The 18155-nt window shown below is 37.2% G+C and overlaps 1 protein-coding gene across 3 annotated transcripts in view; it reads right to left on the bottom strand.

Annotated features, from left to right (window-relative positions):
- Nucleotides 1–232: 232 nt before the first annotated feature.
- LOC143749247 (RNA-binding protein Musashi homolog 1-like) overlaps nucleotides 233–18155 on the bottom strand; it is a 46882-nt gene continuing 28959 nt past the window's right edge. For 2 of the 3 annotated variants that reach the window (XM_077241778.1, XM_077241780.1), the window contains 8 exons: nucleotides 12548–12596; nucleotides 11152–11234; nucleotides 10634–10751; nucleotides 9537–9617; nucleotides 5930–5986; nucleotides 4545–4628; nucleotides 4285–4436; nucleotides 233–2469 (listed from right to left, as the gene is read on the bottom strand). In XM_077241778.1, coding sequence (XP_077097893.1) covers nucleotides 2428–2469; nucleotides 4285–4436; nucleotides 4545–4628; nucleotides 5930–5986; nucleotides 9537–9617; nucleotides 10634–10751; nucleotides 11152–11234; nucleotides 12548–12596 — 666 coding nt within the window. In that variant the 3' untranslated portion in view covers nucleotides 233–2427. The remainder of the gene's footprint in view (nucleotides 2470–4284; nucleotides 4437–4544; nucleotides 4629–5929; nucleotides 5987–9536; nucleotides 9618–10633; nucleotides 10752–11151; nucleotides 11235–12547; nucleotides 12597–18155) is intronic. The other variant, XM_077241779.1, reaches the window with a different exon arrangement.

Genomic DNA, 18155 nt, shown 5'->3' with positions numbered 1-18155 from the left:
TTACAATATTGTAAAATAAATGGAACATTATATGAGTGTTTTGGAAAAACTACATACACTATTTAACTGTTAACCTGATATTTTAGATTTAGATTACAAAGTGAGATTCATAAGAGATTTCATAAAACTTCATAAGAGCACAATCCATTCTGCATACAACCAAAACATGACAATCTCTACTAAAACTCTGTGCAAATCCACAAAGAAAAACATGAATACAGATGCCATCAAATGGAATGTTTTAAAATAATTTATTAGGATCTTTTTATTTGAAAATTTCCAGAGGTGAAAATTAAAAAAATACAGTAAAGGGACAGCGGAGCAGCGTAATCGAGCATCAGGTCACAGTGTTGCTTTCCAGTTCTGCTGCTGATCCCCAAGCCCCGCCCCTTTTACAAATCATCCAAACAAAACATGTACTGTAAAAATCTCAGAAACTTTCAAAGGGGTTAAAACGGATCTTGAAAAATATAGCTTTTTTTTCTGAAAAATAATTCTTAATGCCACATAATCGCCGCTATATTCGTACCACCGCTAACGGCGTTCGTTATTACTTGCGTTTAAGAATAACTTATTGCTTTTTGTTGGTTAAATAGTTACAGTGTGTGCCGTGCAGTAGTTTTGTGAGGCGTCCCTGTCAGCTGGAGTTTGTGGATCGTCACAGTGACCACTGCTCCAAAAAGAGGCTACACATGTCAAACGGAAGACTCAATCTTATTGCGAATAGGTAGAAATCAATGGTCAAATCCAATGTTGCCAACTTAAATGAACTCTTAAATCACTCTGAATGCGTATTGTTAATGAATTTTTCCCAGAAGGCCTCCGTTAGAGCTGTGATGTCACAGACGTCCTCCTCCATTACCGGCAGAGACGAGACAGTTTCAAAGGTGGCAGTTGAATGCATGTAAACTAGCTACGTGTACATCCATACTTCAGTCTACGCTGTGCACACACACTCTCTCCGTCACACACACACAACCACGACAGGATAGAAATGGAGATGTAACAGCACTCAGACTCCTTTGCTTTGTAAATGTGTCCTTCATTTCTTTAAAAAACAGCAGTGTACCGTCAAAAAACAAAGAGAAAGGAGAGGGAAAGTACACTGAAAGAAGAAGTACACCGCGCAACAAAATTATATATATAATATATATTTCCAAAAACAGCATGAAGAAGCCTAGCAGCCGTGCCCTTCCGAATGAGGCTACTAAACTGGTTACGACCTTCCTCTTCCCTAAAATGGGACCGAATCATTTGCTCTTTTTGGAAAACCAAACCTGGTTTTTCAGGGATGTGGTTCGATGCCTCGTAGGTGACGGCAAACATTAGAAATGTGGCTTCCGAATTCATGCAAAAACCTCGGAAACTGAAGCACTTTGTGCTACCGAAAGAGCCCAAGGAAAATTTTGTTTCCGAAAGAGCATCACAACATTTATCTTAGAGAAATTGTCAGTATAAATGGAGTCGAAAGTGAGAGAAGCACAACCAGAGACCCACATCAGTCATGATGCGAATCTCAGAAATACAAGATTCAATTTGAAGAAAGACGTTTGCATGTTAAAAACCCATAAAGGACCCGCACCCTCCCGCGCCCCCCAGTCCATCGCTCATCTGAACCCTCCCAAAATACATGCAATATATACAGTATCTACAAAAAGAAGCTGAACAATGAGCCTCGGCGCGAGCAGAACGAACTCCTGTGTAAATCTCAACACGTAGAATGGTTCACGCAGGAAATTCGTAAACGAGGCCCATTGCTTGTCGTATAAAAACCAATTTTACGGAAAAAATATCAAACCGATTCAGCTTACAACATTACAAATGCTGTGTAAAAACTACCAAAATATACATTTTTGTCCTGTCGTTTTGTTTTTGCAAATTTGATTCATTCTCATGTCTTTGTTCGGTGTTGTTTAGATTTGTAATGCTTAATAAAACATCAAGGAAGACAAATCCTGAACTTTTTTTCCAGTTTCGTTGCTCCTTCTCTCTCTCTCTCTCTGTCTTTCTCGACATCATCCGTTACAGCATGAGTACAGTAAAAACATCAAAACACAGTCAGCAAAGACATCGTAACAAATGCAGAAAAACTTGTCAAATAAAAATCCGGAGAAACGGAATTCCTCGCGTGTTTCCGCACGTACAATCAAACAATATGTTTTTTTTTCTTCATTTTTTTTTTCTTTCAAAAGACAGACGGCAGCATATCATACACGAGTCGCTGATAAACAGGATAAGTCGGGAAGAAAATACGGGATGAGGAAAAAGAAAAGTGATGTTAGTAGAGAATGGAGGAAAAGAAAAGATGGGAACTCCAGAGTGGAGTGAGGAGGGAGCGTCCCGTAAGCACATCACGTGGTCAGCGGCGCTCGTGGTTCACAAGCTCGTGAGTTTCTTCATCCCGTGCCGGATGCTGATAGGACACCCTCAGTGGTAGCCATTGGTGAAGGCAGTTGCAATCAAAGGGCCCTTAGAGGAGAGAAAGAGGGATTTTAAAGGAATGTTCCGGTACAATACAAGACTCCTGTGACCCTGTTTACACCTGCTATTAAGATGCGGTTTGGTCGATCGTATCATAAGCAGTGTTGGGTAAGTTACTCAAAAAAAGTAATCCACTACAAATTACTAATTACTACTTTAAAATTGTAATTTGATTACATTACTGATTACTGCATGTAAAAAGTAATCAGATTACTAATTACTTTACTTTCAAGTTACTTTGAAAACCTATTAATACTACAAGAATACACTACAAAGAGAAACTCAGTTCTTTTCTTAATTTAATATTGCAGACATCCCAAGTCTCCCGGAAGCTCCGGGAGTCTCCCGCATATTGATAGCGGCTCCCTGATGCCCACAAATTAATTAGCTAGAGCAAGTGAGCAAGAGCGCGCATGCCAGACAGAAGAGACTCTGCTCCAAACCGTACAGCGCGCGCACGGCGGAGGGGGAGAGAGCGAGAGACCGTGCGTGCGTGTGTGCCTCATGAAGCGCCTTTCATTAAAGCGCATGGTCATTAACTGGCGCAGCCGGCCAAACGTGATTAGAAATGCATTTTACTGAATATTTTTTCTTAACAAAACATTTGTAACGCAAGTAACTTAATTTTATTGACATCAGTAACTGTAATCAAATTACATACATTTTAAATGTAATGAGTTACATTACTGCATTATCACGAAAAGTAATTAGAATACTTTGTAACGCGTTATACCCAACTCTGATCATAAGTGGACGACGCTAGATACAGGAGTAAACGGGGTCTAAAACGCTCTTCCAGAGGAAGTCGAAAACACATTCAACCGGATATATAGAGACTGGTCGATTACGCTTTTCTTACTTCTAAAAGTTTAATTTTTACTTCTAACATTTGTTCCTAATATTTGTTTTTAACCATTCCTCATTTCATTCCTCAACGCATATTGTAATTCTTCTGTACAAAATGTGTTGAGATGTAAAGTTGTTTCTCAACTAGTGTGACGTGACCCAAATTTGAATGTCTGTTCTTAGCAGGGGGGTTTTGTGATATTTTAGTATCATTAAGATTATAGTTTGTATTGATAGTTTGAATTCGTTTTTATTCTTACATTTTTCCTTTTCGTTTTGATTTTATTTAAAGTTTTAGTAATTTTGTTGTTTTTGTCATTTTCATTAGTTTTTTTAAATATGCGCATATACTTTCATACATTTTTATTTCATTTTATTTTAGTACATCAAGTTAAACTAAATGAAAATGAGAAATGTTTCCTTACAACTAACTAAAATAAAAAAGTAAGTTTTTATTTAAAAATATTTTATTTTATTTCAAGTAACAAAATCAGAAATGTTGCCATGGCATCTAAGTTTAGCCGATATGTTTAATTGAAAAACAAAAATAATAATGCTAAATAGAAATATAAAAAAATAAATAGAAAGACAAAAGCACATGTACAACGACTACAACTAAAAATAAAATATTAATTTAAAATATATTTTTTTAAATACTACAATATTATATAAATAAACTAAAATAATAGCAGGGCAAAAACAATGATACATCCAAATAATAAAATGCAATAACAATATAATAGTTGGTAAAATAAATAATAATGCACTTTTAACGGGGCACATAAATTATTAAAGTATTGTATTTATGTACTTTTTTTTAATAAAACTTCAGTTTTAGTCTTAGAATTTACAGCTCAAGTCACATTAACTACTTTTCATGATGCTTATGTCCCTTTTGACCGTAAAGTTATATTTATAAATGTTTGTGTATGTGCCTGTATGTCTGACTGTACCTACCCCAAGTCCATGTCCAAACCCAGTGCTGGGGGCGGGGCTTGCCGCACTGATGTAGCTGTTGACTGAATCCTGATTGGCTGCTGCATAAAGGTCTGCCATTGGCCCAGGGCTGCTGGTGCCCAGGAACCCAGCGGCGCGTGACGGGGTGGAACCTACGGTAACAGACAACAGACAGATGTCTCAAACGCACAGAAGGTACTTTACAAGTGGAAAGAGTTTAAAAAATCTCAAAATCTGAAAGTAAAAGATCATATAACAACCATAATAGAGCTGATTTTGCGCACCTCTGACCACCGCTGCAGCTGCGGCCGCTGCCATTGGTCCGTAGGCAGTTAGTGGAATGGCTGAAGGACAGAAAGAGACACTTCATTCAGGTGACAAGAAGCCACACAAACACATGCAGGTGTCAGTCACACCCTACTACGATATCCTGTTTTACTTAGAAATACATCCAAATGTAATCAATTATAAATAATGTAATAAATAACTTCCTCCATTTCCGACTATTCTGCTGATGTAACCATTGTCACATGGACAGGAACTAATAATGTAATTTTTCATGATCTAATCGAATACCAATGGCTAAAATCAAGTCCTGCCTAACATTATGTATTATGAAACACTGAATATTCAGTTACACTCAGAAGCATTACATTAGAGAAATTATATATATTATTTGATCAAAAGTACCGTAAAAACATCCCAAAGTAACATTGTGAAGTATTTTTGCCTTTTAAAATAACTGTTTTCTATTGTCATATATTTTAAACTGTAATTTGTTCCTGTGATCAAAGCTGAATTTTCAGCATCATTACTCCAGTCTTCAGTGTCACATGATCCTTCAGAAATCATATAATTTGCTGATTTGCAGCTCAAGAAACATTTCTGATTCTTATCAATGTTGAAAACAGCTGTAGAAAGCGTGATACATCTTTTTTCAGGATTAGAAAGTTCAAAAGAACAGCATTTATTTGAAACAGAAATATTTTTATGACATTATAAATGTCTTTACTGTCAGTTGTTATCAATTTTAGCATCCTTGCTTAAAAAAAAAGGTATTAAGTTACCCAAGTTTTGACCGGTACTGTATATATGCACCATTTGTACGCTGACTGTAACACTTTTGGTGGCAGTGCAGAAATGAAACCCTGCAGCTCTGTCCTGGACTGCAGGCAACAATCTTTAATTGTAACAAAGGAGAAGAGTGTGTGTGTGTGCGTGCATGTGTGTGTGTGTGTATTTGTGGTGCCTGTGTTTATATTACATTGTGGGGACATTTGGTCGTTTTAGGATAGTAAAACCTGAGATCACCTACATTGTGTGGACCAGCCAGCAGTCCCCACGAGGGAAATGGTTTAATAAATATACTAAACTTTGAATTTTGAAAATGTAAAAATGCATAAAGTTTTCTGTGATGGGTAGGTTTAGCGGTAGGATTAGTGTAAGGGGAGAGAATATACAGTTTGTACAGTATAAAAACCATTATGCCTATGGAGAGTCCCCAGAAAGATAGCGAACCAGACGTGTGTGTGTGTGTGCGTGTGCGTGTGTGTGTGTGTGTGTGTGTGTGTGTGTGTGTGTGTGTGTGTGTGTGCGTGCGTGCGTGCGTGCGTGCGTGCGTGCGTAAAGCCTGATGAGAACTAACCTGTGATCTCTTGGGGGTGAGAGGAAGTCAGAAGGGGTGTCCGTTCTAAATGGAATTCTAGAACACAAAAGGAGAAAGAGTGTTTTGTGAATAAACTCAGCGTAATCAATCTCAGAGATAAAACACCAACACACACTCACACAATGCAAAAAAATAGTTTTCTTACTTGGTATTTTTTCCAGCATATATATATTTTTGTTTTCCAGTAGAAATATAAAAAATTCTCAAATCAACATACAGTTATTTTTGATGCAAAATGACAAGATATTAAGACTTGTTTTCTGAAAAAATATTTTAAACTTAAAGGGGTCCTTTACTGCTGGCAAAATGGGTTTTAAATAAAACTTGGTTGCCTATGCAGCAGAAAGGCACATAAATGTTTGAAATCAGTGCTATCTGACTAGAGAAAACACAGTTTAAGATATTTTAGATTTAGTCCGAGAGCTTTCTGTCCCTCCATTGAAAATGTATGAACGGTATACTGTCCTTGTCCAGAAAGGAAATAAAGACATCATCAAATTAGTCCATGTGACATCAGTGGGTTAGTTAGAATGTTTTGAAGCATTGGAAATACATTTTGGTCCAAAAACAACAAAAACTACTTTATTCAGCATTGTATTGTCTTCCGGTTCTGTTGTGGATCCGCGTTCAGTGACGCTGCTGACGTAAGACGCTGCTGACGTGTGTCTGGTGCGCTCGAGCTTCGTTTACAGTCTGAGGGAGACGCACGCTGGAAACAAAACAATCTTCACAAACATGTCTAAGGATTTTCACACAGAGGAAGACTTGCATTTTTTTGCACAGCCATATTTATTTGAACCCGAATACACGGACGCACCAGATACACGTCAGCAGCGTCTTACGTCATCAGCGTCACTGCGGACTCGTGAACGCGGATCCCCAACAGAACCGGAAGACAATACAATGCTGAATAAAGTCGTAGTTTTGGTTATTTTTGGACCAAAATGTATTTCCGATGCTTCAAAACATTCTAACTAACCCACTGATGTCACATGGACTACTTTGATGATGTCTTTATTTCCTTTCTGGACAAGGACAGTATACCGTTCATACATTTTCAATGGAGGGACGAAAAGCTCTCGGACTAAATCTAAAATATCTTGAACTGTGTTCTGAAGATGAACGGAGGTCTTACGGGCTTGGAGCGACATGTGTCATTAATGACATCATTTTCATTTTTGTGTGAACTAACCCTTTAATGGCAATCACCCTGAGTTCACCCTACGCTTAAAGGGTTATTTCACCCAAAAATGAAAATTCTGTCATTAATTAATCACGTTGCTCCGTGTGACTCCAGTGGTTTAACTTGAGTGATTTGTTTGTGCAAAAAAACACAATTTACCACTTTATTTACAAAATAATTATATATGACGCACGTTCACACAACAACATCGGCTCTCGCGTCAACAAAACACGCATGGGTCGTGGTGGTCTTGTGCACGTTGGAGACTAATATTTTGTAATATTTTTTTTTGTGCAAACAAAGCAATCGCGTCGCTTAATAAAACTAAGGTTAAACCACTGGAGTCGCTTGGAGTCCTGTTAATAACCCTCTGATGATCCGACCGTCCGTGGGGGGGGGGGGGTACAGAAATGCAGAAGTATAATCTGTAGTTTTGATGAAAGACCCGAAGCTGTCAAAAGACTTTTGCTGACTAATAAACGTGAATTTCTCAGTCCAGGTAACACAGAGAACGAGTGAATATTGCTCATTTACATAAACTACCGACACTGCAACAATACAAAGCGGGTTTAAGTCTCACTTTAAGTTATCTGCCAGTGCGGTAAGAAAAAGAAACTTAATGCAAAGGAAAAGTTCAAGCAAAAACTCACTTAATTTTGATAGATTTCACAGAAAACAAAAATTATTTGATTTTGCTTCTCAAGTAAATGTATCCTGAATAAAGAATGTTTAGATATTTGCACTGGAAAACGAGATAAAAATCCTGAGGAAGAACATTTTTTGCAGTGCACATGTAGTCCTATCTACACAAACATACTGACGTTTCAGAGGAGAGGCAGTGTATGCACACAGAAACACACGCAGGGAAGAGACTTACAGCCAGGTGTAGCTGATACACACGTGAAAAGGAAGGGGACAGATTGAGGTGCAGAAGGACACGAGGGACAAAAAAGCACAAGGAAGAGAGAAACGGGAGGATGTCGTTAGATCGCTGATCTTAAGGTATAGCGTGTTGAGACATGGAGCGAAAAACTTGAAGGTAACGCACAAAGGTTAGCATTGCTGGACAGTGTGATAGTATCATGCAACGATACAGAGTTTGCAATGCCAAGAAACAATTGCATGGATATTTACATGTGAGAGTGACTAAGAATATAAAATAACACAGAGAGGGACACATCCCACACAAAGCGATGAGTGTAGTTGTTTACAGGTGAAATGTCACATAGTTTAGATTCTGTATCATTGGTTTTATGATATTAATTTGACTTTTGATTCATAATTTGAATCTGTTTTTGCACTGATCATTCATTTGTTATAAATAATTTTTTGGTTTGCATGCATCAAGATAACAAGAAAATAATCAATTGAGAAGTTCCTTTAATTCACTAGATTTTATATATATATAGTAGTGGCCAAAAATTATGTCTGGATATTTATTATTCATTTATTTATTATTATATTTATTATATATAAATTATTTGACAAAAAAAACACATCTACAAGTTTTATTTTATGCAAAAAAATGCATTGAAAAACAAAATAATTCCAAGAAAAATAATACATTGACTACAACATAATCAGTTATTAATATTTTGTTGGTACATACATATACTGTATATATATATATGTGTGTGTGTGTGTGTGTGTGTGTGTGTGTGTGTGTGTGTGTGTGTGTGTGTGTGTGTGTGTGTGTGTGTGTGTGTGTGTGTGTGTGTGTTTGTGTGTGTGTGTGTGTGTGTGTGTGTGTGTGTGTGTGTGTGTGTGTGTGTGTGTGTGTGTGTGTGTGTGTGTGTGTGTGTGTGTGTGTGTGTGTGTGTGTGTGTCTGTGTCTGTGTGTATATAATATTATCCATAACAGGTTATAGCTGAAAGCGCTATCAAATTAGTTTAATAGTCAATCAAAGCGTTTAATAAATGACCCCACAAGAGGCAACGGATCATTTTATTGGCAGCGACAGATAGTCGACATTTATCAATTATTGTCAATGCCATTTGGGAAAAAGGTCATGTTACTGATTAAGTGTGATTTCTGCTGTTCCTGTTTAATCAGAGGAACCATGCAAAACTTATTTTACTGGCGTCATGCTGAGAAACAGTTATAGTCCGAATAGTGCTGAGGAGGACAGATGGAAATATTTATTTCTCTTTAAAATGTCTTGTGGGATACCATGGCAAAAAAGCATAATCTACTGATGAAATCTACAAGCAGCTTTAAAAACTACTGTGTTTGTGAGTGTGTTTTGATCAAATCCATTAAACAAAATTGCAATTGTCGGATCAGAGGGAAAAATTTTTAATTTCTCTGGATTTGTAATGTATGTAAATTATGCATTTTGACATTGGAGTGGATGACTGGCTCTGTGAAAGTTCTGCACGGATAGAAACGAGGGAAGGACTTACCTGGGAACTGGTATGTGTATCCTGGTGTGATTCCTGTGTAGCCACGACTGGCGTAGGTGGCCGCCTGGAACCCTGGGTAACCTGAAAATCAATACAGACCAGGCAAGTTTATTTATATAGCACATTTACAATAAGGTTCCATTTGTTAACAATAGTTAACTAAATGAACTAACAATAAAACATACTTTAATAGCATTTATTAATCTTTGTTAATGTTAATTTCAACATTTACTAATGCATTATTAAAGTCAAAAGTTAAGTATCTGTTAATGTTATTTAATGGACCTGGGATAACATGATCTAAAAATGAACAGTTGTTTTATTAACTGACGTTAACGAAGATTAATAAAAAACTGCAACAAATGTTATTTAATGGGACGTCATTGTAAAGTGTTACCAGCATTTTTCAAACACTGTTGTAAAGTGCTTTCCAATAAAAAGGATTTAAAAACAATCACAAAATAATCATAACAGGTGTAAGAATAAAAATAATAAAAAGTTAGAATAAGAATAAAGAAGATTAGGTTATCTTTTCTTCCACAGTTACTAATGAAAATGACAATTAAGTCAGCTATAAAAGTCATTTTTGCTCAATGTTTTTTAATCAAGTAGTGTTTTTAGTGGATGTGTTAAATTAGTTTCATATTTTACTACAATATTTGTTACGAATTCAGAATTTAATTCTCTATTTATTTACTTTCACTAATTTATCCATTTTTTCCAGCAGTAAGAAATTTGCAATGTTGTGTATTTGTTTTAGAGCCTGCTAAATTATGAACTGTGAATGAATGTTCTGAATAAAACCCCCGTTTCAACAGTTGTAAAATAACATTTGATGTAATTTGCAATGTTTATTTTGTAAATTCACCCAGCCAGTATAGTATAGTATAAAAATATATATATATAATCAAATTTTGCATAATGTGACATTTGTTGCTCTGATTTTTGGCAAACTAACAATCCCACAGTGCAGTTCTCTGTTGTAAACAGCAGGTGACACCAGACTCTCATCAGACAGGACTGAACGCTTGATTTACTCGTGTGTGTGTGTGTTTGAGTTCACTGAAATGATTTGCGTTTTCCATCTTTCGACTCACCCAGCATGCCGATCCCCAGCATGAAGGCGTCCATGCCGTAGGGCATCACCCTGGACCGGCCTCGCGCCGTACCTGTCGGTGACATCACTTCCTTCGGCTGCGCCTTCTTGCACTCCACCTTCAAACAGAGCCGAAGACAGTCATCACACACAGAAATAAGTCAAGTCTCCTTTATTTCTATAGCGCTTTATACAATAGAGATTGGCTCAATGCAAGCAAATAACAGAATCGATGATGCAAACTTTAACAAATATGAGAATAATGAATAGCGTCATTATTCAGCACAATTTAGTTCAATGATGATTCGATTCGATTCAACGTCAGTGTCGATGTTGCAAAATTCATCAATAATTAAACAAATTTGATTTGCTCTATAGAAGACAAGAGGTTCATTATCCAGCTCAATTCAGCTCAAGTTTTGGTCTAATCTGATTTGGTCTGTTACTGAATATGAAGTGTCTTTTAAACCTTTATAAAAAGGTGTTTTCACACAGTCTTTCATAGCAGGACACACTCACCATCTTGTTGTTGATCTCATGAAAGTGGATCTCGCAGACCTTTTCCACCACATCTTCATTCTCAAAGGTCACAAAGCCAAAACCTGCAGAGCAAGTGCACACGAATCACAAACATGACGTTGCTTTCACAGAATCTTAACATAGAGCATGTTTATTTTGCCCAGTCCAATCCTCGCATCAATTTTCCCCTTTGCTTTCTCATTAGCTGTTCTCTCTTTGTTCTGTTTACATCTGTTCATATATTCAGCCCATTCTTTCCTGAGATTACCTCTTCACCTGCTGCACTTACCTGTCCTACTCGATCCCGCCCACTCATCTGTCACTCACACTCAGACTCCGCCCACCTGCTGTCTATCAGGCTTTCCTTTCCCAGGTCCATGACGGTTTAACCTCTGAACTACTAACCAGCTCACCAACATCAAACCCCTATTACCCTACATGAACTTTAGCAATGCCTCTGAGCCAGTAGACATGAGACAATGTTGAGAAGAGATGAGAACAGACAAGATCTCAAATATCACATTAAGTTATGAAAGACCAACCCCTTTGATCTATATTTTTTTTCTTTAATCAGAGAACCTGTTTGATCTGACTTAATCTTATATTTTCAAAAGAAAGCTTAAATGAAGCATAAATTTAAGCAAGTTGAGCAACAATTGAGTGTTAAGCAACTTTTGAGCGGTAAAATACACAATCACAAATAAGTTTTTCTAATTATTTAAGCATCTGAGACAAAGTTGATACTTGAAATATAAATTAAATAAAAGTTCATTACGTCTACTGAACTATGAGCTATGAAAGAGCAACTATTGATCAATTAAATGTTACTATAATAAGATCATTTATTCTGTCTTTTATTTTTAAATCTTGAGTATTAATTCTCCTAAAATAAAGAGCTTTAAGAGAAACGTCTGAGATGAAGTTGATACTGAAGGATAAGTATAAATAAGTACTTCATTACATCTCCTGAGTTGTAAATGAGCAACCTTTGAGCACTAAATTATTCCTCAAATACAAGAGATGAGATGACGAGACGAGACGAAAAGAGAAGAGTGGAGAAGAGTAGAGACGAGACGAATAGAGAAGAAGAGACAAGAAGAGTGGAGAAGAGACCACACAAGTAGAGACTATAGACAGTATGAGACGAAAAGAGAAGATATGAGAAGAGTGGAGAAGAGACGAAAAGAGACCAAACCAGACGAATAGAGAGGAGAAGAGATGAGAAGTGGCCAGACCAGACGAATAGAGAGGAGAAGAGATGGTAACATCAGCTCCTGAATGACTGACTGCAGAAGCGTGTACACACTTGACTGTTGTTGTATAATTATATGACTCAACGAGGCTTTGAACGCGAGCGTGTGCATTTGCGTGTGTGCGTGCCTGAATGCCGCCTTACCTCTGTGCCTGTTGGTGGTTTTGTCAAACATTAGCATCGCGTCATCAACCTGCAGACAAAACACACACACACACACACACAAAAGAGAGGGATGAGACACTCTAAGCCATTACCCAGCATGAGACTCTATTGTGAAGCTCTGAAGAAACAGAGAGGGGCAGCAGATGGAGGGGTCGAGAGGGAGGAGGGAACAGAGAGAGAGAAAGAGATGGACAGAGAGAAAGAGAAGAAAGACAATATGGATGGAAGAAAAAGAAAGGGGGTGAAATAAAAGAGGGGACTTTGAATACTTTAATGCACCTTAGGTTAAGCAAACAACACTGTTTGTAGAGCCGTTTTTTTCATTGTATACGGTTCTATAAGATCAGCGGTTCACAACCCAGATGTTACACTGGACATCAAATAGCTAACTAAAAGAGTGGCACAACTGTCTGTGGTACAAAATAAAAGTTCATGGAACTTCAAAGTTTCTATGATGCTTAATTTTAATGCTTAATTTAATTTGCACCTTAATTTTTAATGGTGAAGGAACCGAGTGATTTTCATGATGCGCATGATTATATGATAGGGATTTTTAAAAAATAATTTTACACATTTTTCAGAATGAAATAACTAGACAAACACTTATTGACAAAATTGTAGAAATTTTCATGCCTTTTCTAGGTCTCCAAATCCCAAAATCCTGTTTTGTGTGATGATTCATTATTTAAGGATTTTTTTTAAATCATTTTACAGATTGCACACACAAGAAGCAATTCAGGCTAATAAAATATTTTTAGTGAGTGAAATATAACTAAAAAAATTTATTTCCATGACTTTCCCAAGTCTTAAAATTCCCTTGTATGTGATTACATGATGAGGAATTTTTTTTTTATATAATTTTCCACAAGAAGCAACTCAAGCTGGTAAAATATTTTAGAGCAAAGTATAACTTGACAAATTTATATTCACAATAAGATTTTTTCCAGGTCTTAAAATCCCCTGACATTTCTAGGGTTTTAATGACTGCAGTAACCCTCGAAACTGTTTGTGGAGAATAAACAGTGAAACCGGCTCAGACACAAAATGAAGGTGCAAACATCTCTCTCTCTCTCTCTCTCTCTCTCTCTCTCTCTCTCTCTCTCTCTCTCTCTCTCTCTCTCTCTCTCTCTCTCTCTCTCTCTCTCTCTCTCTCTCTCTCTCTCTCTCTCTCTCTCTCTCTCTCTCTCTCTCTCTCTCTCTCCTCTCTCTCTCTCATTAAACAGACATCGGTGTCCACCGGCCGTAGTTTACACGAACAGCCTGATTCCCTGAATCTCTCAGTCCGCTCCCTCCCGACTTCAGCTTGCGGGGGTAAATCTTTTCAATAACTCTCTCTGTCCTGTTCCCCCCTTTCTCTTCAAACCCTCTCCAAAGTTTACTATTCCCATGGAGACTCTGCAAAGAATTTCAATTAGAAGAATTGACCCCCTCCCTCGCTTCTCCTTTCATGAATAGAACAGAGAGAGAGAGAGACGAGGAGCTGGATAATGGCTGTTATGAATAGTGCTGGAAGAATAAACTTTGACAAGAGAGAGGAATATGTTTTCAGTGATGAAGCCACGGTCAGGATAGCAAATGAAAAGAGAACTTTAAATTCAATTTGCCGTATAAAAATCGACAAGTCTCCTACCCATCAACAGGCACAATATCATCTAACATAAGACTACACATAATAGCATTCGCTGTAGACAGAACTGATTAGACGTTGTACAATCAACCGCCACAATAAAAACAGTTATGAATAGATTTAAAATCTGTTTGGATGGGCTGTGTTTAAAGCCATTATAAAATGTTTCACCTGTGACTGTACATCGGTTAAATTATATATTACTGCTTCAGTCATTCATTTACAGAATAATCTTTGATCATAATGTTGCAACCATAAACAGCCTACAGTTAGGCTAATAAACAATATTATTACTTTGTCAAAGATTTGCTTATTAGCATCAAGCATCGCTATTACTAAACTGAAGCTTTAGGTTAGATAATGTAGATGTGTTTATTATTTAAATTAAATTAAAATATATTATATATATATATATATTTTTTTATCTTTCATAATTTTTTTTTACCAAAATCTAACCTTTCACTGAAGTATAACTGACGTAAAACAACTGAAAGTGGGGGGAATTATGAGTCACATTATGAAATAAATGTTTTTCTCCAATGTATGTTGGCCACAATTATTGGAATTCTCTTAGAGATTCTTATGAGTAAAATATAAGTAGCCTATATTCCCATTCATATTTAGGTTTTTTTTAAGCAAACGACTAAGAGCATGAAATTATCCAGCCATGACTTCCTGTTCCACAGGAGTATAAATATGAGGAAACACAAAGGCCAAATTCCCTTAATCATCCATCACAACGAGTAAAACAAAAGAATTGGAACTTTAATGTTGTGGGCCTATTTTTTTGCTGGAGGTCCTGGTTCAGATACATGGCATTATGGATTGTAACAAATACCGACAGATAAACAAATCAAAACCTGACCGCCTCTGCTAGAAATCTTATAATGGGCCGTGGTTGGATCTTCCATCAGTACAACGATCCAAATCAGCAACCATCAAAATCAACAAAAAACTGAAGAGGAGAGATTCTGTACGGAGGAACGGTCTCTGATCTCGTGTCAGGTGTTCTCCAAACTCATCAGGCATTACAGGAGAAGACTCAGAGCTGTTATCTTGGGAAAAGGACATTGCAATAATTGAGTCCCAATAATTGTGGCCAACGTGACCTAGAGAAATAATATTTCACATTGAGATTCTTTCTTGATTTCATATATATATACATACAGTATATATATATATATATATATATATATATATATATATATATATAAATATATCCCAAACATTACAACATTCATTTTGATTATAGTAATATTAATATGATTTGTAACTCAATATTGATGTAATTGCATCTAGCGTAACACCACACCTTAAAGTTGATAATGACTGTGTGAATTTGTTCACAGTTATATCCTGCTTTTGATCGTTTGATGAAACTCAACACAACCTGTAACACGAGCATCGTGAAGCAACTGTTAACTGTCTCTTGTCCAGATCTGAGGCCTTATTATTTACTGACTGATGGCTTCTTCTTCGGGATTATACGTCAAATCAGTCTGTGTGAGCCGAAGCGCTCGAGAGTCACATGACACGCCAACATTTCTGTGACCGAGTAGCTCTTTTCAGTGCCACCTGGTTAAATGACCATGGGAAAGGTCAAACACTCTCAGCACAGATAGACCGCTGTCAAACACACACTCTTAGACTTGACATTTAACTATAACCCTCTCCTGCCCCCTCCTATTGAAACCTGGTTGTACCCTTTCCTTCATTGAGTCAATCCCACAAACACCCCCTCCCCATCCTCCAAATCCAATGACACTGCAAAGTCAGGAGAAGACTGTGCACCGACAGCTGCTGTGAGCATTAGCATTGATGTGTCTGATGTGAAAAATGTTCAATGTGATGTTTGTGTTTATTAGTTACTGACAAGGTGAAAGAGATGGAAAACTTGTTCTACTCACCCATTAACTATTCCAATAACAGATAAACCGATACTGATTCAGACGTTTCTGTCCCTAAAAACATTCGCACTAGAGCTCCAAACTAGAATCTGACATGAAACCAGGCATCAAAACTTTATATTTAGAATTTAATTATATGAACAGCCTAACTCTTTTTTAAACTGGGCATTACAAAAAATAAATTCAACTTTTTGCAGATATGCCAAATTACAAATGATAAAAAATAATGCTGCTGATAGCGTCACCAATATATTGTGCATCCCTAAAAGATCTGCCTATCAAAATTAAAAGTTTGAGTACTGAATGTGGTGTGGTGTTTACTATTATTATTGATCAGACTTGAGGTTAGTGATTTAAACAAACCACTATCCATGAGTATTAAACTTTGGCGTACAAACAATCCTGGGCCGTGTGTTCTATGAACATGAATCATACCTCAAATGGTGAGGCTTGGTGTGTTGTTACTTTACTAAGCAATGAGATTTACATGGCAGACGATAAAACGACTGAAAAATGCCATGGATTTAGACTGAAGAGTGACCCGAGCCACACATAGGACCTGTTCACACCTGGTATTAAGATTAAATTTTGGTCGATTGGATCTCAAATGGACGATGCTAAATACAGGTGTAAACAGGGTCTAAAACGTATTGAGCTTGTCCACTTTCAACCTCTTCCAGAGAGAACCCAAATAACCCAGTAAGAAAGAACCCAAAACACCCAAGGAACTTATGTATGTTATGATTATGTTATGAAGTTTAACGTTGAACTTGCGCCAGTTCCCTCCTCCTCCTTCCCACCAAAACTTCATTACAGTGCGTTTTACACAGACACTCATGTTTGCATTCTGAAAAAGTAAATATTTAGTTGTTTTGTACTTTTGTAAACTGGCATGTAAAAAAGTTAACTTAATTATAATTAGTTAGTTTATCTTAATCGTAAAAAAAGAAACCCTGCCATTATATGATTACAAAATCAGTCTAATCAGACTGAAGCCAAAAAATAATAAAACAAAGAAAATCGCTAATGTAAGATTAATCGCATCAAACATAAAATTGTGTTTGCACAATATATGTTTTATATATTATACACATATACACTCACCTAAAGGATTATTAGAAACACCATAGTAATACTGTGCTTGACCCCCTTTCGCCATCAGAACTGCCTTAATTCTACGTGGCATTGATTCAACAAGGTGCTGAAAGCATTCTAGAAATGTTGGCCCATATTGATAGGATAGCATCTTGCAGTTGATGGAGATTTGTGGGATGCACATCCAGGGCACGAAGCTCCCGTTCCCAACACATCCCAAAGATGCTCTATTGGGTTGAGATCTGGTGACTGTGGGGGCCATTTTATTACAGTGAACTCATTGTCATGTTCAAAAACCAATTTTAAATTATTCGAGCTTTGTGACATGGTTCATTATCCTGCTGGAAGTAGCCATCAGAGGATGGGTACATGGTGGCGGATGGGTACATGGTGGCCATAAAGGGATGGACATGGTCAGAAACAATGCTCAGGTAGGCCGTGGCATTTAAACGATGCCTAATTTGGCACTAAGGGGCCTAAAGTGTGCCAAGAAAACATCCCCCACACCATTACACCACCACCACCAGCCTGCACAGTGGTAACAAGGCATGATGGATCCATATTCTCATTCTGTTTACGCCATATTCTGACTCTACCATCTGAACGTCTCAACAGAAATCGAGACTCATCAGACCAGGTAACATTTTTTCAGTCTTCAACTGTCAAATTTTGGTGAGCACTTGCAAATTGTAGCCTCTTTTTCCTATTTGTAGTGGAGATGAGTGGTACCCGGTGGGGTCTTCTGCTGTTGTAGCTTTGTACAAGCTATTCTTTGTAAACCCTAGAAATGGTTGTGCATGAAAATCCCAGTAACTGAGCAGATTGTTAAATACTCAGACCGGCCCGTCTGGCACCAACAACCATGCCATGCTCAAAATTGCTTAAATCACCTTTCTTTCCCATTCTGACATTCAGTTTGGAGTTCAGGAGATTGTCTTGAGCAGTGGCCCCTAAATGT

The sequence above is a fragment of the Siphateles boraxobius genome, unplaced genomic scaffold (assembly GCF_051911475.1).
Source record: "Siphateles boraxobius isolate OS27281-9 unplaced genomic scaffold, OSU_SipBor_1 24, whole genome shotgun sequence".
NCBI classification, from domain to species: Eukaryota; Metazoa; Chordata; class Actinopteri; order Cypriniformes; family Leuciscidae; genus Siphateles; species Siphateles boraxobius.
This window is presented reverse-complemented; position numbering and strand designations above follow the sequence as displayed.